Source organism: Brachyistius frenatus, unplaced genomic scaffold (genome assembly GCF_029030835.1).
Source record: "Brachyistius frenatus isolate BFR_SWC_R1_liver_20210118 unplaced genomic scaffold, ASM2903083v1 Contig_287, whole genome shotgun sequence".
In the NCBI taxonomy this organism is placed as follows: Eukaryota; Metazoa; Chordata; class Actinopteri; family Embiotocidae; genus Brachyistius; species Brachyistius frenatus.
The window spans coordinates 315,376-336,165 of NW_027210886.1; the positions used below are offsets into that span (position 1 = coordinate 315,376).

Genomic DNA, 20,790 nt, shown 5'->3' on the forward strand with positions numbered 1-20,790 from the left:
TGTCCAGAGTTTCACACTTCTTTTTTAGAGTGTTGAGTTCATCATCCTGGTCCTTGTAGTGTACTGCATGTTTCTGTACTGACAGTGTGAACACACTGTTGCACTCAGAATAGTGAGAGTTAGTACACAAGTACAACATCTGGAGGACAGCATGAGTTTGAGTTTGTCTTGTTGGTGATGTAACTGGAGGAACATATGTATACCTAAAGAAGGACATGGTTTACATATATGTGATCTAAAGGCTCTTCTCTGAATCAAAACATGCTGGTGTGCAGACTTCATTTTCAAGCTAACAGGCTTCTGTATAAACATCTGGACAGGAGGAAGAACAAACTGAAATCAGGGGAAAGTCGTTGTGAGCAGTTGCAAACTTTATGCATGAAGTTTGATTGTTCAGGTTATAAATTGTCTTCACATGCAGGGTGGAAAACATAAAACCAACAAACCAATCAACAGGTAGGTTTCAGGACATTGATTCACTCTATCTGCCTTTTGGGATCAAAATATTTGCTTTTAGTGATTACTGTAATGACTGTAACCTGACTGCACCACACACCCCCAAAACCAGGTATTTTTTAAGCTTATTTTGTAATTAATAACGGATTATTTTTAGATGGCCCTCCAGAAAACTAATACAAAGGAGTGAATTTAGCTAACAACACTGAGATAACTGGTGGAGACATTTTATTGACTTTGTATTTGATGAGAGAAGTTGAATGGGAGTCTATGGAACCGGAGGGGTTTTGGAGCCGACCTCTAGTGGCACTCGGTGGTATTGCAGCTTAAAGCATCAACCTAATTTTTCAGACCTGGAAGCTACGAACACTTTTATAAACAGTCTATGTATTCAATTTGTAACTTTAAGGTACATTCATCTCTTTTTTACATAAATGTCATACACTATGGTTCACCTGATTGTAGCAGGTGTACCATAGCCCATCCTGTTGTCTGAGTCCCCTGATGGTGGCTTAAACCTGTCGAATACCTCATTCAACATTTTCCTCCCATTTCGCTTTGTGTGTGTAACTGTCTTACTCCCCATTGCTTTGGGCAACAGAACAACAACCTTCCAGCAGCAACGTACACACGGAAAATGGAAAGTTTTGATAAAGACCTGGGTCATACACTAAGGCTGTTGGATTCTTTTCTGTCTTTGGTGGGGATTTAACATTTGTAATACCTGGGCTGGCAGCCACCTGCAAAACTAAAACTTCACAGTCATACTATTTGCAACTGTGATTGATCCAAGAAACACAAACAGGGCATTTTTCTTTTAGAAATAGCTAAATAATATATGAGTGCAGTCAGACCATTCTCCAGCACTAATACAGCATGATGAAAACAAGTCTGTGAGCCCACCAGGTCAGTCCTCTATACAAGCTAAATTATAAAGTACATGTTGTGCATGTACAATATGTACACTCAAAGACTGAAATTAGTATAAAGTATTTATTTTACGTCAAATTCCCCCAATCAGGCTCTCAAGGAATAATTGGAGTGTAAAGTGGATCCGAGCTGAATGGGGGCCACACAGACACACACATGCTGAAGCTCTTCTCCGAGAGGAAACCACTCAACACAAGTGTGTGTATGTATGTAGGTTTTAGTTTTTAGTTGTCATATCTCAGAATCCAAGTGCAACATTCACACGCAAACACAAAACACATCATTCACACACATAAATTGAGTTTTGAAAATGTGTAGTTTTATGGGAACATCTGCATGTCACGTAAAACAAAAGGATCTTCCTGCAGGGGACAAGAATTCGTCACATTTTTCTGCCCTTTAAGATTATAAATAAAAAACTGAGCTTCAGATGAGATGTAATGAGGACATGATGATCTTAAGGATGCATCTTCTGGGTAGCATCAATAAATTCATTTCAGAGTTTAATCTGAAGTCATTCCAGTTCATCTGCTGCACCAACAGATGGGATGGTTTGTGATGTATTTCATATTCTTTAAGGTGTTCTGTTATTCTGTCCTAACTTCTTCTTGTTGGATCATTTAAAGATAATTGACCTGTAATTTCATGAAAAAGTCACTGCAATGCTCCGTTAATGTCAAACGGTTAATGAGGTGGTCACTTGGAGTGACATTAAGATAATTACAGAGTCCATTTGTATTTCTGTCTCTTCAGTCTGTTCCCACCCCTGTGGCTGTGTGTGTGTACCAGTTAGTGTATATTTATGAGGACAATTTGGCCGGTTGACAGCTGTTTGAGGGTTGAGACTTTGTTGAAGTGTGAATGGTGGAAAAAGGTTTAAATGTGTGGTCAAATAAATCCTGTCTATAACAGTCCTTACAAGGATAGAAGTACACGTGAGTGATTTCGGTTTCACTCTAAGCCAATCGGAGAGCGGAGGTTGCGAGGGGGAATTATGGCTAACAATCATGTTATGCACATAGACACACTTACCAAAAGACTCTCTCTTTGTGTACAGAGGAACAGAGAGGACATGAGGTGAGGTGAGAACTCTCAGAAAATAACTGAGCTTTGATGGATTTCTTCTGACCGAATCAGGTATCTTGACTCGTTTCAACACAGGAGAGGAGTTTGGATTGAAATGTTTATGTGCACTTGGCAGTGAACTAAAAGACTCATGAACTGGAGTGAAATAATTCAGGTAGGCAGCGTCTGGCTTCTCTGTAGGCAAACAAACAGGGAATGATGATAAGTGACATCACTTACTTTTGATGGTTTTTACTGTGCATGCTAGCAGAAATGATTAAAGAAGACAGAAGTCTGATGTTATAATCAGTCCCTCCAAGATGTTTTGTGATTGTTGCAAACAAAAATTGTTGATTTTGCAGATGATTTTCTCAAAAATTGCAATGTAATTTGCAGACTTTTGAGAAAGTTATTTGTGGTAAAGTTGTGGAAATTAGAAAATTGCTCGTCGAGGTAAAAAAAAAAAAAAGGGATTTTTCTTCTAATAAACAAAGATATGTTATCAATTCCTTTGATAATATTTACGCTGCACATCACAGAAATCTTGTATATTTTATCGAACTTTGAGAACCATGAGGCTCAAACGTACTAAAACCTCCTCGAAGCTGTGTATCTTTCCAGAACAGACAGTCTGTGACATTACATTTCATTTAGCTGACGTGTGCATAAAACTATTTCAACATACAGGAATATGTAATCACTTTCTTTGATAAAAATAATTTAATTATATACACTTTTTGTGAAGGCCACATTTCCCACAAACACCGTCACTTCCTGTTTTTCCTCTTGTTTTGGTTTCCTCCGGAGTTTTATTTGGTGATGAAAACAGGAGCAGAGCCTTTCTGACTGTAAATGAGGAGTTATTGTTGTTAATAAAATGAGTTTTGTTTTGAAAATATTTACTTTATGTTGTTAATACTTTCAGCACAGATTCTGGTGACAATGTTTTGCAGAAAAATCACGTGAATTAAAAGAAATTGCAAGCTCCTGCAAATAATGTTTTGCAAATCATCCTGCAATCGCAAGAGCCCATTTTAGACCAACTGAAAAGGATGTCCTAAAGAGTAAGTGTGATGGCACCTCCCCTATTGTTGCTGGCTCCTTGTAGCGTTTCTTTGTTTCTACAGGACGTCAGGGTAGAGAAGGCGTGTCCATAGTTTGAGCCTCACCTGACACTGTACTTTAGCTTGGCTTATGTTAAAGTTAAATACATTAAATTGATAATAATTCTCAATTTGTGTGGTCTCCCTTAATCTGGACCTTGATCCAGTTCATGACAGTGAGGAGTACCAGAACTATTTATTTTTATCTTATTATTTGGTGCTGCACCAGCACACTAACACACAGAACTTTGGAGGGGATTTAACATTTTTAATACCTGGGCTCACCTGTCATACACTTCCCTTTTAATTGCGAAAGGTGAATAAATTGTATAACTATGCAGATTATGTGACATTGATCAGATTCACACTCTTCTGTTGACTGATTTTTTGTGACAGAAATGTGCCAAAGTTTTAATAAAATGTATCTGATATTTGGGAAGAAGTGTGTTCTGACCACAGACTGCATATAAAAATGTTCGTAGCTTCAGGTTTGAAAAATTAGACCGATGCAGAAGTGTCTTCAGCTGCAATACCAGCGAGTGCCACTAGAGGTCGGCTCCAAAAAGCCTCCGGCTCCATAGACTCCCATTCAACTTCTCTCATCAAATCCAAAGTGAATCAAATGTGTCCATCAGTTATCTCGGTGTTGTTAGCTAAAGTCACTCCTTCTTATTAGTTTTCTGGAGGTCCATCTGAAAATAATCCCTCATTCATTAGAAAAGAAGATTCAAGAAGACCTGTTTTTGGGGGCGTGTCTGTTTGATTGACAGGCCTGTGGTGCAGTCAGGTTACAGCTATCGGTGGGCGGGACGTAGTATCGTCAGGTTTCCGATCAGATCGGTCAGATCCACCGCTGGCTCCTCCCCCAGCTCGTCCAAATATGGTCACTTCCTGCTCCAAACCGCTCCGAACTAACAAGATGGTGACGGACAGAATCTGAACTGGAGGATTCATAACGTTCACAAACCAACGATGACCTCACTGCTGGTTGGTGGTTGGTTCTGCCAAGAAACATTATAAATAAGTATACATTCTGTTCGTATCATTAAATCACCCAGTAAACATCAAAATTAATTCAAAGAAAAGACCCTGGTGTGAAGGTCTAAACTGGCCCTCACAAAGCAAGCAGAAGATGACACTCCAACACACATAGAGTCGAGGGCCATATGATGCGTTTGACAGAGCAGTCACTGGATATTGTGTCTGCCAGCTTGCCATCCTTGCTGGATGGCTTGGAGCTCTGGGGGGGCCGATGGCTGGATATCTGAGGGAAATACAGACGGAGTGCCAGTAAAGATGTGAAGAGGGGCTCAAACTGTGTGTGACAGAGGTCCCCTGCCTACAGCACCACGGCACTGCAGCATGACAGCCCACTTTCCAGCCACGCTCCCGTCCTCCAGCCCTCCATCCCTCCCCGCCTGCCTGCCCTCTCACTCCTGTTTAATACATTATAAAAATGTACTTCTTTCTCTCATAGGCGCCACATAACCCATTTATCACTTTTGACATTGGCACAAATGACTACGGCTAAAGAGGAGGGAGGGAACATGTGGCCCGTTTGTGTATTCAGTCTGCAGACGTATGCACACAGAGCGGAGAGAGATTTGTCAGAGAAATTCCCCTTCATGATAAATGGGTTTACAAATATCCGGCTGCTTCTACAGAAGTAAAGAGGTGACTTCATATTAAGTTTGTAGAGTTGATGAAAATACTCAAAGGGACTGTCTGATTTCACAAGCTAAATGTCACATAAAGACATTATTTCTACAGCGAAAAAGTAAATAGCGGTTGTAGGATGTGTCCTGATTTCACAAATGTGTCAACGTCAAATTAATTATTATGTCACCAGCAGTGCTTCACCATTTCTTACTGGTAGACTTAGTGATTTCCCCTGTTAGCAGCTGTTGGACAGGTCCTCACCCAGCACAGCACTTAACCTCTGTCTGCTCCGAGCAATATCATGACTCACCCTGGGAAAAAGATCCAAACTACAAAATAGATCAAACCATCTGACTGTCACAAGAACAAGAAAAAAAAAAATCTCTTCCGGTATCCTTGGGTTTATTTTAGGAATGCGTAATTAGTTTCTGTTTTGGTAGCGATATGCATTCAGATCTGGAGAGAAGTCATGATTAGATTAGTTTATAGTTTACAGCCATGGCGGTTAGTTAATACGGGGTGCTGAGGCTCCACCCCCTCCAACATTGAGAGAAAAATATTACTACTTCTACTAAATTATGCATTACATAATAATAGTTTTCTGGTAAAAGTCACCTGGTAGTCTGTGAGTCTGTAATCATTCAATAAAAACTATTTACAGATTGTATTCAGTTCATTTCTGTGTAAATAATGTATTTCCTGCTGCGGGCGCCGAACAATGATGTTATGTAATGAAGTACTTAAATTTTTGTCAACCACGGGACCTGAAGCTGCTCTTCTATTGGTTGTGTCTGATTTTCAGACCCACCCTCTTTTATTGGCAGCTAATCCGTGTTGTTCTGTATTTCTTTATCTGATGTGATTGGACAACTCTCGACGATGTCTTCCAAGTTCACCTCACACCACCATGACGTCATCACACGGTGACTCCTGCTTCTTATCGGACTGGCAGCGGGACAGAAACTTAGAGAAGAACTGAGGGAGGTTCTGTTATTTCTAGAGATGAGGCGAGTCCTCGGCTGGAACAAGTATCCGGTACCGATAATGTCATATATGTACGAGTGTCATCTGAGAAAATGTATCAATATCGAGTTGATGAAGGCTTCTAACAGACACTAGCTGTGTGCACACATCTACACACAGAGTCCCGCCCCCTGGTTTACATCTACACACAGAGTCCCGCCCCCTGGTTTACATCTACACACAGAGTCCCACTGACTTTAACCAGAGTCTTTAAAGGAAAGGAGGTAGTGGTGCTACTGGCTGGTGTTTAGTAACATTAGTGTGTTCTGTTGTTTTGGGATTTTTATGTTGGTTTCCCTGAGGTCCGGCTTCAGCTTACCCCTCCCCCCAAAAAACAGCCGCCACTGGTTACAGGCTGGTAAAGAGGAACAAAGCTCTGGTGGTTCACAGGCTGGTAAAGAGGAACAAAGCTCTGCCGGTTCTGTTTAAGGTTTAAAAACCTGTTTGACACTGACTAACTCCCTCCACAGGTTTATTGAGTGTCTGGGAAATTGTGTTCAGGCCTGACAATCTTCTGAGACTTCTCTAATGCCGGTAACGTCCTGTTAGGACACCCGACCCCATGACTAGCTCTCGTAGATCAGTGTTGATTGTACTGGAGACAGCCTGCTGGACTCTCTGTGAAGCAGAATCGTTCTCATCCTGATCAGGAACAATGTGGACAGACAGAGAGCTTTACCCACCGGCCACATGTCCGACCTGTCTCCTCTACCTTCTTCACTTCCTCATCATTGAGTTTTTTTTAATTTTTCCTTGTGACATTATGAAAACTATAATTATTCTGTTGTGAACAACAGCTCGGCCCAGTGAGTCAATGCATTTCTGTCTTTTATTTGTCTGACCTGAACTGTGTTTTTAGCAAATGTTTACATTGTAATACACACAATTAAAATGGCAAAAATGTTACCTCCATGCATGTTAGCATTCTCATTGGGAGTATTTTTGCATGCACACTTTAGCTTTTAGCTCAAAGCAATGTTGTGCCTCAGTTCAGACTCGAGCATGGCTACAAAACTACAAATGATTATGTCACGTCTCAAAGAACAGACTCATCTAACAACTCCGCCAGTCACCACCTTAACGTGGTGGAGGGGTTTGAGTGGCTCCTGGGAGCTATGTTGTCCGGGGCATCAGCCCCTGGTAGGGTCTCCCAAAGCAAACCGGTCTCAGGTGAGAGCCCAGACAAAGAACGGCTCACACAGACCCCGATGAACAGCAGCCCACGGACTGAAGTCACCTCGCCCGGATCAGGGAAACTGCGGCACCCTCCCGGAGCCAGTCCCAGGAGGGGAGTTCGCCGGCGAGCGTCTGGTGGCCGGGCCTTCGCCCACGGGGCCCGGTCGGGCTCAGCCCGAAGAAGCATCGTGGAGCAGCCACCCTGTGGACCCACCACCCGCAGGGACGAGCATCGGGATCGGGTGCAATGCAGACCGGGCGGCATAGACTAGCTCTAGGGACGTGGAACGTCACCTCGCTAGCGGGGAAAGAGCCGGAGCTGGTGCAGGAGGTGGAGCAGGAGGTGGAGCGGTACCAGCTAGATATAGTTGGGCTCACCTCCACGCACAGCACTGGCTCTGGAACCAAGCTCCTGGAGAACGGCTGGACTTTTCCTTTTCTGGAGTTGCCGTAGGTGAGAGGCGCCAGGCGGGAGTGGGGATACTCACGAGCCCCCGGCTGAGTGCCGATGTGTTGGAGTTCTCCCCGGAGAGCGAGAGGGTCGCCTCCATGCGCCTCCAGGTTGCAGCGAGGAAGACTCTGACTGTTGTTTGTGCTTATGCGCCAAACGGCAGCTCAGACTATCTGGACTTCTTGGAGGTGGTGGGGGGAGTCCTGAAAGGGCGCCGCCTGCTGACTCCATAGTTCTCCTGGGGGACTTCAAAGCTCATGTGGGCAACGACGGAGAAACCTGGCAGGGGGTGATCGGGAGGAACGACCTGCCCGATCTGAACACGAGCGGTGTTTTGTTACTGGACTTCTGTGCTAGTCACGGCTTGGCCATAATAAACACCATGTTCATGTACATTGTAATATGTGTACATTTACACAAAATACATCTTTCACATTACCATGGCTGCAGTGTTCCCGGTGTCGTCAAAAAGTTGTGACAGTGCGCGCCGACCAAGGCTTTTTTATGACGCGGACCGAAGTCACACACAGACAGAAGTCTGAACAAAACCGTGTGTGGGGCTGGCAAGCTAACATAAGCCTTACCTCGCTCAATGTTGCTGCTAACATACTCATAAGCAGCTGAAGCAGTACACAACATAAATACTTATGTTAATATACTTATGAGCCACCTTATGCTTATTCAAAAACTCATGAACGTGGAAACACATTTGTCTCCCGGCGAAAACTTTCGTATTCCAGTGGAGTCGTGAGTGGGCGCGGCCAAACGGCTCGAGAGCGCCCCCTACAGAGATGCCCCGGCGGCCACATTTACCTAAATTCATGAAATCCAGTGGACACGTGTATCACACCGAGACGCACAAAAAAGTTACATTGCACCGTTAAGTCAACTCGACAGGAAGTCCACCATTTTGAATTTAGTCGCCATTTTGGGCGATTCTGACACGTTGTACTTTGTCGAACTAGTCCGAGGGATTTTGTCGGACCGACTTGAATTTAGGTTCTCTGGATAGAAAACATGTTTGGGATTAAAAGTTATCAAAATAATTTGTTTTCGTCAATGTGTGTGCCCGTGAGAGGCAGCCATTTTGAGTGTCTCGCCATGAAACTAGGAGTTGCTTTAAATCTTATGTACATGGACCGACCTTCTCCAAACATCACAGGTATGATAACAGCCCTGCCCTGAAGACCTCTGTGGGGTAATATTCGCTAATAGCGCCCCCTGTTGGCCACTGGAAATGACACTTTTCATACTTTCACATTCTACGTCGAGCTGGTTGATCCCATGAACGTAAAGTCGGGTCACAATAACCTAAACATGTAGTTGATGATATATTGAGACATTCGTTCTTTGTCAATGGGCGTCGCCGTGACACAGGAAGTTGATGTTTAAGGTCAAAGGATGCTTGAAACCTCACGAAACGTGTCACATACATCCGGGGTGGTGAGACGATACATCTGATGTGTTTTGCGAGTCGGTGTGGCCAAACGGCTCGCCAGCACCCCCTGCTGGAGACGGGAAACGATACAAAAATAGCAACTTTAAGCGGGTATACGCGGTCCCTAGTGCGCTGCACGTCGGGGAGACGGCTTCAGGGAGACGGCTTCAGGGGGACAGCTTCGGGGAGACGGCTTCGGGGAGGAGGCGGCGCGCCAGAGTGCAAAGGCCCGTACATCACTGCTTGCAGTTTTAATTACTATATACAGTGCAAAGTGATGCCAGGGATGTTTTGTGTTTGTGTCATTCTGTAGGACTCTGGAGCTGGATTTATTGAGCGGGACCTGGAGCGGCTCACCATTTTTGACCGTTTGTCAATCGGAAAGAGGGGGAAGGAATACAAGAGCCACCTGAAGACATTGGCATTGTCATCGAGGGTGTGGAGGTGTTGAATGGACTGACCTCAGTTGCCTCAGCTTGTGCCCTGCTTCTATGTTTGATATATGTACTCAACCTAGCTTATCCCAAACCCCTTCGTTTCACTTTTGAGGTTCTCCAGAAAATCTGTCCCCCAAAATCCAAAATCTATCTGGCAGACTTCAAAGCTCACAGTAAGGATACACTCTGATTTATTGCTCCTCTGGGCCACAAACTGGCCTAGTACCATGTTACAGGAGCACAGTAGTGTTTATGAAGCATGTAACAATTTAGCCTTTTTTGAATGTCAGGCATTTGTTTGATCCAAGACACATTATTAACACAACAAATATTCCTGAAAGCACAATGTTATATGCTTTTTCACTGATTTTGCAACACTTTTTTGTATAAGGAATTCATTATTATTTCTTCAGAACATGGTTAGTTATCTTTGTGGGTAAAGGTTTCATTTTACTTTTGATGTGTTCGAAAAAAAAACTTACATAGCACACCATCTGTAGTACAGGCTGTGTTTGTGGTACAAGTTCACAAGAAGAACCCCGTGTGGTGTTAGGATTATGGTTTTACGCATTATGTCTGTTTACTACATATTAGTTTTACAACAAAACTAGTTAACATTACTGATCATGGCATGTATGTTACGTATGTTTATTTTCATTGATGCCATTGGAAAGTTTTTGCCTTGTGGCCAAATTCTGTTGCACACTTTTTTGGGCCAAAACGTTATGTATTAAGAGTGTTGTGCATTATTTGCATATTTGTTGGTCTTTGTGACTATAAAGTTAATAAAGTTTTCATATTAACAAATTCAAGTACATTTTTTTTGTCTCCAGCCAACTTAAAATTTTAATTGTTTGAGAAGTATTTTAATGACATATAACAAAGTAAAATAACACACTAAAGGTACTACAAAAACTACTGTAGCTGAACGTATACTATTAGGTTGTTGAAGAACAGTATTTTACTTTAGGATAAGGCAAATATTTGAGCTGGAAAAACTTAAAATTTTAAGTTGATGCTTTAAATTTAAGTTGCACGGATGTAAACTGTTGATTTGAAATTAATCCATTTTTTAAGTAGTTCTGACTTAAATTAATTGTGTTAGTATAACTTGATAAATTAAGTTGAACAAACTTAACTCAATTGTGTGTTACCAATTGAAGTAATTTTATTAAGTAGGTCCAACTATTTTCTTTTTAGAGTGTACGTCCTCCTAGAGTCTGGTGGTCTTGTTCTCTGCTGGGGACTGAATGCAGAGCTGAGAAGAAAAAGCAGTAATTGCATGTGGGGAAACTGCACACAGCAATCAATAGTGTGTAATTAAAGGGCCTGGGAGACCTCTATGAAGCCATCTCAAGTGGTTCTGCCTCACTCGTCTCTCCCTCTGTGCCCACACAGGGTAACAGCAGCAGATATTTGGTACACTTGTGGTATTTGTTCTGAGTGGGGGAGAGAGAGAGAGAGAGAGAGAGAGAGAGAGAGAGAGAGAGGAGGATGACAGAGAGTGAGGAGGGGAAAAAAAATGCATATTTTGAAAAGATGAAGAGAAGAAGAACAAAGAAGGTGTTCAGGCACAGTTAGCATGCTGAAGTCACATTCATCAGGAGGCTTATTTATTCCATTAATAGGTTTTAAAAGGACTCTGTGGGACTGTGTGTGTGTGTGTGTGTGTGTGTGTGTGTGTGTGTGTGTGTGTGTGTGTGTGAGACTGAACAGCACACTGCTTGTAACCTGGTATTCATTTAATGATTTGGATAGAATTGGATAACATATGTGTAGTTTTATCAGAGTCATTATAGATCTGTTGGTTTTTATATAATTGCAGAGATACATCTTGGACCAACTGTTCAGAGTTGTTGAGATCAAAAATGTGTGGTTATGCGGCCAATTTCCTAAAACATTTAGATGTAATTTGTGAAGTTTTAAGTGCGTTATTGCATAAAATTGCAGGAATTAAAAAAAAAAAAAAAAAAAACAACCAAAAAATAAATAAATAAATCGATTTTGTTGTTTTTTTGGTTTTTTTTTTTTTAATTTGATTTTTTTTTAAAGCCCTACCTGATAAAGGAATAAATGTGTATGTGTTTTTATGTAGTTATTGAACATAGAGAACCATGGGGATAAAAGTCATGAAAAGCTCCTAAAAGCTGCGTATCTTTCCAGATCAGACAGTCTGACTGAAACAAGGACTACATCAGCTGTCAAGATAAGAGCTTCAGATGCTGTTTAATTCATGTTCATTCAACACATAGACCTGCTGGATGCACGGTAACTTTCATCTCTCCGCCTGTACCTTCTGGATGTCTTATTTCTGTTTTCAACCTTTACATGCAAACGATTGTCAGCATGGACTGTAGTGAAGAGTAAAGTGTATTCTCTCCGCCACTGTCAGTAGAGCAGCCGGTCTCTGTGTGACTGTCTGCTGGACAGACAGCTGATAACTGACCTGGGCGGCCGCCACAGTCGAGTCTATGTCTGGAAACACTGGATGACCTCACCAAAGCTCTAGTGTCCTGTCCAAATGGGACATTGTAAATCCTGACATGTCAGACAAGTATACTTCAACTGAGGAATATTTAAGGCTCAGCTGATTTCACGTGAAAGGAATTTCAACATCATTTTTTAACTCATTTAAGCATCATAATAACAAAATAATTAACACTTTTAGATGTCAACACATTCAGTCCAAACCTGAGTGCTGGTTGTACATGTCGGCAGGGCCAAATGATTCATCATCACTTCTGCCAGTCTGCACTCACCCAACACACACTCTTACACACACCTGACTTCACGTCCAGAACGATGTCCAACACAGCTGGAAGTAGCACAACAGTGTGTGTGTGTGTGTGTGTGTGTGTGTGTGTGTGTGTGTGTGTGTGTGTGTGTGTGTGTGTGTGTGTGTGTGTGTGTGTGTGTGTGTGTGTGTGTGTGTGTGTGCGATCAATCAGCCCTGCCAGGGTAAACAGGGTCTGTGAACACGCCTCGGAGATGGTGACGGACCAGTTTGGTAATTGTCTGGTCAACAGACAGACCGCTCAGATAGAGTCAGAGCCAAACCCCCGAGGCCTGATGGGGACGACGTGTTCACTGAATTAATCAATCTGGAAAGGCTGAAGGCATGAAGGAAGTGGCCACCTCCTATCAGGTATACATATACACACACACACACACACACACACACACACACACACACACACACACACACACACACACACACACACACACACACACACACACACACACACACACACACACACACACACACATGAAAACACACAAACGAGCACAGACATAAAAAGGTCTTTATCAAGACCAGAAAGCAGAAATAAAACACAGAAAAAGTGTAGTGATACTCATCTCTGAACAGAAGCTGCTGGAAATGTAAAAACCATAGGATGATATAAAGTAAAATAAATATGAAATACAAGTGAACATTTGCATGTATTTGTCTGTGTGTACTTGGTGTGAGAGTCACGAATGTCTTGTTTCAGAGGCTCTTGTGTTGCGATATTGCAGATTGAGATGTTAACTGATGTCCAGCAGATGAAGTATTTCATAAAGTCTTATCGGGTGTGTAGTAGGTGCTATAATCAGATCGGCAGGAAGTCAGTCGGAGAAAAACAGAGAGAATATGGCCAATTTTCAAAATAAAACACCCATGTTCAAACTCCAGATGGTAAAACGCATCACGACATCAGCATCTACCACCGCAGTCTTTCAATCAGGACCAGAAACACATCCTCCTCCTGCTGCAGACACAGTATGGGAAATAGTAGGAGGAATGTTTTTAACGACTGAAACACAGCAGCTGTATTAACTTTGTCTGCAGGCTGCAGCACAAAGTAGGAAATGACAACAATGAACAAACAATGGACAAAAAAGAAGCCGTTTAACAACGTTTACCCGTGATAGAAGAACAGAAATCAAGGAAACATGACCACACGAGGAAGGAAGATAAAACACGTCTGACACGCTGCCGCTGGAGATGAAGACGTGAAGAGGACAGAAACAAAATCACGTCTGACGGAGCGTGTTCAGTGGATTATGGAGGTTAGTGTGAATGGAGTCACACTGAACGCTGGTATTTTACTCGGGAAATTCACTCTGCACTATTCAAATTTTCTTTGATTTTGAATAATTATTAATCATTAATATTATACGAATAACCAAATCTTCACAGGCTTGTGCTCAACACTGGAAAAAACTACTGATACAGATGCTAAAATTCCCTCCTTCATACATTACATTACATTTCATTTCATTTAGCTGACACTTTTATCCAAAGCGACTTACAATAAGTTCATTTCAACCATGAGGGTACAAAACCAGAACAACAAGAATCAAGAAAATACAATTTCTTCAAGAAATCCAAACTACAAAGTTCTATCAGTAAGTTCTATTTTAAGATACTAAAGTTCTACTGTTCAAGGTAAAGTCGGAAGAGGTGTGTTTTTAGTTTGCGGTGGAAGATGTTCAGAGTTTCCGCTGTCCTGATGTCGATGGGGAGCTCATTCTACCATTTAGGAGCCAGGACAGAAAACAGTCGTGATTTTGTAGAGTGTTTAACTCAGTGAGGAGCAACAAGCTGATTGGTAGAAGCAGAGCAGAGTGAACGGGCTGGGATGTAAGGTTGGACCATGTCCTGGATGTAGACTGGACCTGATCTGTTCACAGCACGGTACGCAAGTACCAATGTTTTGAAACGGATGTGGGCGACTACTGGTAACCAGTGAAGGGAGCGGAGGAGGAGGAGGAGGAGGAGGAGGAGGAGGAGGAGGAGGAGCGGAGGAGGAGGAGGAGGAGGAAGAGGAGGAGGAGGAGGAGGAGGAGGAGGAGCGGAGGAGGAGGAGGAAGAGGAAGAGGAAGAGGAGGAGGAGGAGGAGCGGAGGAGGAGGAGCGGAGGAGGAGGAGCGGAGTAGTGCTGAGAGTCCTTCCAGGTCGACCGCATCATCTCGTTAAGGTCTGCCGGTCTCCATGGAGACCCCCTGAGCAATTAACCAATGGCCAGCCAATACAGTTGGCCTTAATTGAAAGGGAATTGAATGAGAAAAAAATAAGGAGAAAAATAATTAAAAAGAAAGAAAAAAAATGAGAGGAGGCCAACAGATGGAAACAAATGATAGTGGGATCCCAGGAGTGGTCAGAGATGCAGCCAATCGATCGCAGACAGATTACATCTCATTCGCTCTCCCTCTTTGTCCTCCCTTTTGTCTCTCTCCGTTTGTTAAGCACGTTCTCGCCCTCTTTCAGACTCATATGATGTAATGGAAACGATGCATAAAAAGCCTAACTTACAGAACTACTGGATGTACGGTATATTAAGCTACACAGCTAAAATAGACAGTTAACCACTCAGAGACAGACTAAATAAAAGCTCACTAGAAGGAGAGTGAATCAAGATTCTATAAAATAATAACTGAATGACTGTCAAAGACTCAAGAAAAATAAGTTGACACCAGAATCTTTAAAATCCAATAAACACAAATCCTCACAGCCCAATGAGTTTAAAGCTAACAACTCCAAACAATACTGCGACGGGAGCGCTACATGCATGTCCAACCTGCAGCGACGGATCGATGCTGCTCACGTCTTTGGTTTTTGGAGGGTGCATCATTGATCGACTGAGTGATTCGCTCAGGTCGGATGAGCGACTGACACCAATGAACTGTGTGTGTCGGGAGGGGTGTTGTTATATGTGTGACTGTTATCCGTGCTAGACTGGAAAAGGGCAGAATGCAGTGTTCCAGTCAGTGATCGGCTGCTCGTATTTATTTTGGAATAAATAGAAATGGACAGAGCGTACACACGTACGATGGGGGATTGCACTGGCAACGAGAGTCGACGGAGGAGCGGAGGCTGCAGAGGAAGACATGGTAAAGGACAGTGGAGCAGAAGGTGGCAGTGTGGTCGAGGTCTGCAGAGAGGATGCCGGGATAACAGAGGATTTACCCTTTCCAAAGCAGGGATTACCACTAAATACCAGATCCAGCTCATTTCTCTCACACACTGACACACTTTAAAATACCACAGGCCAGCACACAAAGTCACACACCTCAGTATGCCAACACCACCACGCCCAGTCCCTGCTGCTATACAGTCCCTGCTGCTATACAGTCCCTGCTGCTATACAGTCCCAAGATCTCACTAAACTGATGGCCTTATGAAAAGAAGTTACATTCAGTAGGCTAACGGTGGCAACTACAGACTGTTTAGAAAAGTGTTCGTAACTTCTGGTCTGAAAAATGGTTCCGATGCTGAAGTGTTAAGCAATACCACCCAGTGCCACTAGTGCCACTTAAGTGCCACTTAAAAAAATGTCCCCTCGGGGATTAATAAAGTCAATACGTACCTACCTACCTACCTACCTAGAGGTTGGCTCCAAAAACCCTCCAGCTCCATAGACTCCTGTTCAACTTCAGTAGATACAAATGGGGTGTGTTTTATAAATGCTTATATTCTGGGTTTCAGCAGCTTGTTTGTCCATTGACGGCTTTTACAGTTTTTTTTACAGTCATGTAACGAGTATAGAAGTAACATCCTCCTGCTGCGCTGGGTGAATGAGTCACAGCACCTTCATGAAACAGACACATTAGCGTGACTGTCAGTGACAGAAAAATGCAGTTGCGTCTCCACAATAAGCTAAAGTGAAACGGGCGCACAGGAACTAAGTAAATAAATAGTAGTTACTAGACATAAGTGCAGTTCTATGAGTACGTTTGTACTCCCGCCCTCCCAAGACAATACTAGGGGAAACACTGTCATACCAAAATACAACCTCACTGAGCCTCTAACATGACTTAATGACCAAAGCCTTTGTTTGAATTCATCTTGATCATCTCAATAAATGATCTCATTTTACAGACATGATGGAGGGACTCTCACATGACAAAACGTGAGCGGTTAGAAATAAAACCATCAACATGTTAGATACCACGAGAAGTAATCAGAGAAATGATGTTTGGCAGTATGGGTCCTTTCAGTCACTCCATCACCTACTTCACCTCCTCCTCCATCTTCCTCTGCAGCTTGGCTTCTCTCTGCCTCCTCTCTGTCTATCGTTCTACTCAACACTCTCCTCTTTCATAACAGATAGATATTCCTGCTGTCATCCATTCTTCTCTTTCTGGCAAAGGAAATTAAAGCCTTCTGCTACTTTTTTTTTTTTTTTTTTTTTTTTTTTTTTTTTTTTTTTTTTTTTTTTTTTTTTTTTTTTTTTTTTTTTTTTTTTTTTTTTTTTTTTTTTTTTTTTTTTTTTTTTTTTTTTTTTTTTTTTTTTTTTTTTTTTTTTTTTTTTTTTTTTTTTTTTTTTTTTTTTTTTTTTTTTTTTTTTTTTTTTTTTTTTTTTTTTTTTTTTTTTTTTTTTTTTTTTTTTTTTTTTTTTTTTTTTTTTTTTTTTTTTTTTTTTTTTTTTTTTTTTTTTTTTTTTTTTTTTTTTTTTTTTTTTTTTTTTTTTTTTTTTTTTTTTTTTTTTTTTTTTTTTTTTTTTTTTTTTTTTTTTTTTTTTTTTTTTTTTTTTTTTTTTTTTTTTTTTTTTTTTTTTTTTTTTTTTTTTTTTTTTTTTTTTTTTTTTTTTTTTTTTTTTTTTTTTTTTTTTTTTTTTTTTTTTTTTTTTTTTTTTTTTTTTTTTTTTTTTTTTTTTTTTTTTTTTTTTTTTTTTTTTTTTTTTTTTTATGTCTTTTAATTTGTATGTGGATTGCATAAAAGGAGGCAATAATTCCTTTGAATATGGAAGAAATTAGTTTTCTGGTATAGACACTGCTGCACCTTCTGATTTCTGCTCTCTCTTTAAGACACGATTTCACGCAAAGTATTTAAAACGAGCGTCATCATTTTCACAAGCATTCTTTGGCCCTGCGGCTCTGTAATGCCCTGCCCTGATTCTCTCATATTTTAGCTCGTTTCTCTGCCTTTGAGGTGGAATGTTGTAACCCTAGTCATATGATAGTATTCTTTACATTCAATCACTCTGTCTATTCATTTTGCTTTGTGTGAAAAAAGGTTTCCTCAAGTAAGAACTTGCCTCCACATCTCTTCTTTCACCTCGTTCACAGTAGGTTAATTAACAGCTGCATCTCACTGATGATGACTTGACCACGAGGCACACCCATGAGCCAAGTCACATTTCATGGCAATCAACACTGTACCACAATAAAAAATAGTTCAAGTGATTAAACAGCTCTGAATAACAAGGTCAAGGATGGCAGGAATGCAATAAAAGCAGCATAACGGAGCTAGTGTGTATAACAAAGTCAGCTCGAAGATCTCTTTTCTCTTTATGCAGCTCCAGTTTGACTTATTTTTAAAAAGCTTGACAGCTTCAAAAAAAGTCTTCAGCATAAGCACCAAGTTAATGCTAGCTTTTGGAGACGAGGTGTTATTTATCAATTAAATTGTGTGCACTGTTCAGAGGGAGGAGGCCCTAATCATGTTTTAGACTCAAGAAATAGTCTTTCAAACTATTTACTCAGCAAAAAGTTACACCTGACTTATAATGCTAACAGGGTAATACATCAAGTTCAGGTTTTTCGTTGTATTCCCGAATTAGGACTAAAACCAAAGTTTAGTTTGATTGTAAAATGATTGATGGATATATTATTTTTATTAGAATATTAAAAGAGCAAGAAAAATACCTTCATCATTTCATAAAATCCAAGGTGATCATTCCTAATGGCTTGCTGAATCTGAATAACAGTTGAAAAAAACAATGATAAAAAGTTTACAATTATATTTAAAGGAGAACATCACAGAAATACTTTAAATTATAGAGACTGGAAATAAGGAAAGCTTTTTATCTTTACTTGAAAACTGAAAAAAATTCCAACATTTCATAGTTTTAGTAGTTGCTAATTATTTTGCTGACATATTTTTTTTGCTGATTGAATAATCAGATAATTGCTTTAGGCTTGCTCAGAATAAAATCTAAGAGGGGCATCTTTGGTGTAAACATGGACCCACTGCAACATGGCCTGATACACTATTCTAAATGATTGAAAGGGATCCCTATAAAGCTGGTAATTGGATTGCAGCAGGACATGGCAGGTAATAATATACACAGGACTGCATACTCATGCCTAACACTTGTTAATGGAATATCTTCTTCCCTCACAATGAACGTATGTGCTGACACAAAGAGAATCACCTTCTCACTGCTTCGATCAGACAGTGATCAAGCAGGTCAAGTAGAGAAGTGCAGAAGGATCCTGAGCTCTCGGGTTAAAAAGTACATGTGGTACAGGTTGTATGCATATCTGCTAACTACTGTACATGAACACAATAAATACACAAAGAGGCATTCTGGGTATATGTAGATACACCAGAATATCTCGGTGTGTTGGCTCCTAATGCGTCAGAACACCCTGTGATGAAAGCTGCAGCACAATGTGAATTCAATTGATGCCTGTATATTTCTTGGGTTCCTTGCCCTCTGTCTAAACACCCGTACACATCATGGTATTTGTTGACGTACCACCGGAGCGGCCACACGTGGGCGCGGACCACTCGTTTCTAAGGTATAACCGCTGTTTATATGGTGTCATGTTAATAGTAGATATTTCAATTGCTTTAATTTAATAAAGTCAACAAGAGAATTCTGTTATTTTTGTTCTGGATTATGGATCTTAAGTGTGATTGTCTGACTTTGGTCACAACACGTTCCTGAAAACGTTTCACAATTAAAGCCTTTTTAAGAAATGAAGGGTTTCTGTCTAATAAAATGCTAGGGGGCTTTTAATTGGAAATAATACAGGACATGTTGAGTTTGTATTAATGCAGTAAACTTTGAACAAAATGTCAGATACATGCGTCACTGGATGGAAGTTCATCAACGTTTCTTGTCTCCACAACAGAAACCACTCAAAACTCCTGACCATAAGAAAAGCTTGGACTGTAGACCAACTGCAACCTCAATCACCATGGTTACAGAGACAGTTTACCTTCATCACAACAGCATAAACTGTTCTGACAATCTTGTGCTCCACGCAGGATGTGTTACTGTCCTTCAGACATGCACAAACTTCTGAACATTTTCATACCTGTGGAAATGTTATTGAGAAGGAGGCTTCAGCAGCCACTCGGTCATGCTGTGTTTGGTGTGTTTACCTGTGTTGGGAGGCGTGGCCAAAGGCATACAGGAGTCTCCCGGCAGCGTAGATGGAGAGGATAGTAATGTCTTGGCAAGGAAGGCAGAGATGGGCTGAACTAACAGAGATGTCAGACTTCCTGCGGCTTCTTTTGACAAGCCAGCTAGAGAGAGAAAACAGAAGAGACTCAGATTCATCCAATGCCAAGAAAAATATGCATAAATAAACAGCGAGCCAAGGAGCCAGAAAAAGTAGACAGCTATAAACTTCCCTCTTCCCTTTCTTTCCAAAACTCTCGAACGAGCTATCTCCAATCAACTTTCCTCCTATCTCCACCATAATAACCTTCTTGACCACCAATCTGGTTTCAACAGACCACTCAACAGAGACGGTCCTCCTTCTGTCTCTGAGCAGCTTCACACTGCTAGAGCAGCCTCTCTGTCCTCTGTCCTGATCCTTCTAGATCTTCTGCTGCATTTGACACAGTGAGCCACCAGATCCTTCTTTCCTCCCTTCAGGACCTCGGTGTCTCAGGCTCTGCTCTCTCATTAAGATGGCAAGCGGCAGCCTGTTGCAGCAGCTCCTCCCCGAGTGTGTTGTTATTAGTATTTTTTAAGCCTTTCTCCTCTTCGGAGTTGTTTATTTTTCTTTCTCTCGTGTGTTAAGTTAACGGTCAGACAATGGGCCATAATTTTTCCACGTTTCTGGATGAGGGCACTGTTATTGTTTACTCGCGGGATCAGCTGATCGCGCTGAGTAGACCTCTACTGCTGCTGCCCGGAGCGAGGCCTGAGATCCCCGTTGAAATTCGGAGAAGACGTCGGGGTTGCAGAGCTGGAGCTAAGATGAAGGTGAAGAGGAGGAAATATAAACCATCGGTACCGGAGATCTTAACGGGGAACGTGAGGTTGTTGGACAACAAGACGGACGAGCTCGGCGCTGGTAAAGACCCAGAGAGAGTACCGGGAGTGCA

The 20,790-nt window shown here is 41.4% G+C and overlaps 1 protein-coding gene across 1 annotated transcript in view; it reads right to left on the reverse strand.

Moving 5' to 3' along the window:
• LOC138635045 (inactive N-acetylated-alpha-linked acidic dipeptidase-like protein 2) overlaps positions 1-20,790 on the reverse strand; it is a 256,172-nt gene that overhangs the window by 177,199 nt on the left and 58,183 nt on the right. The window contains exon 5 of the mRNA XM_069722353.1: positions 19,837-19,980. Coding sequence (XP_069578454.1) covers positions 19,837-19,980 — 144 coding nt within the window. The remainder of the gene's footprint in view (positions 1-19,836; positions 19,981-20,790) is intronic.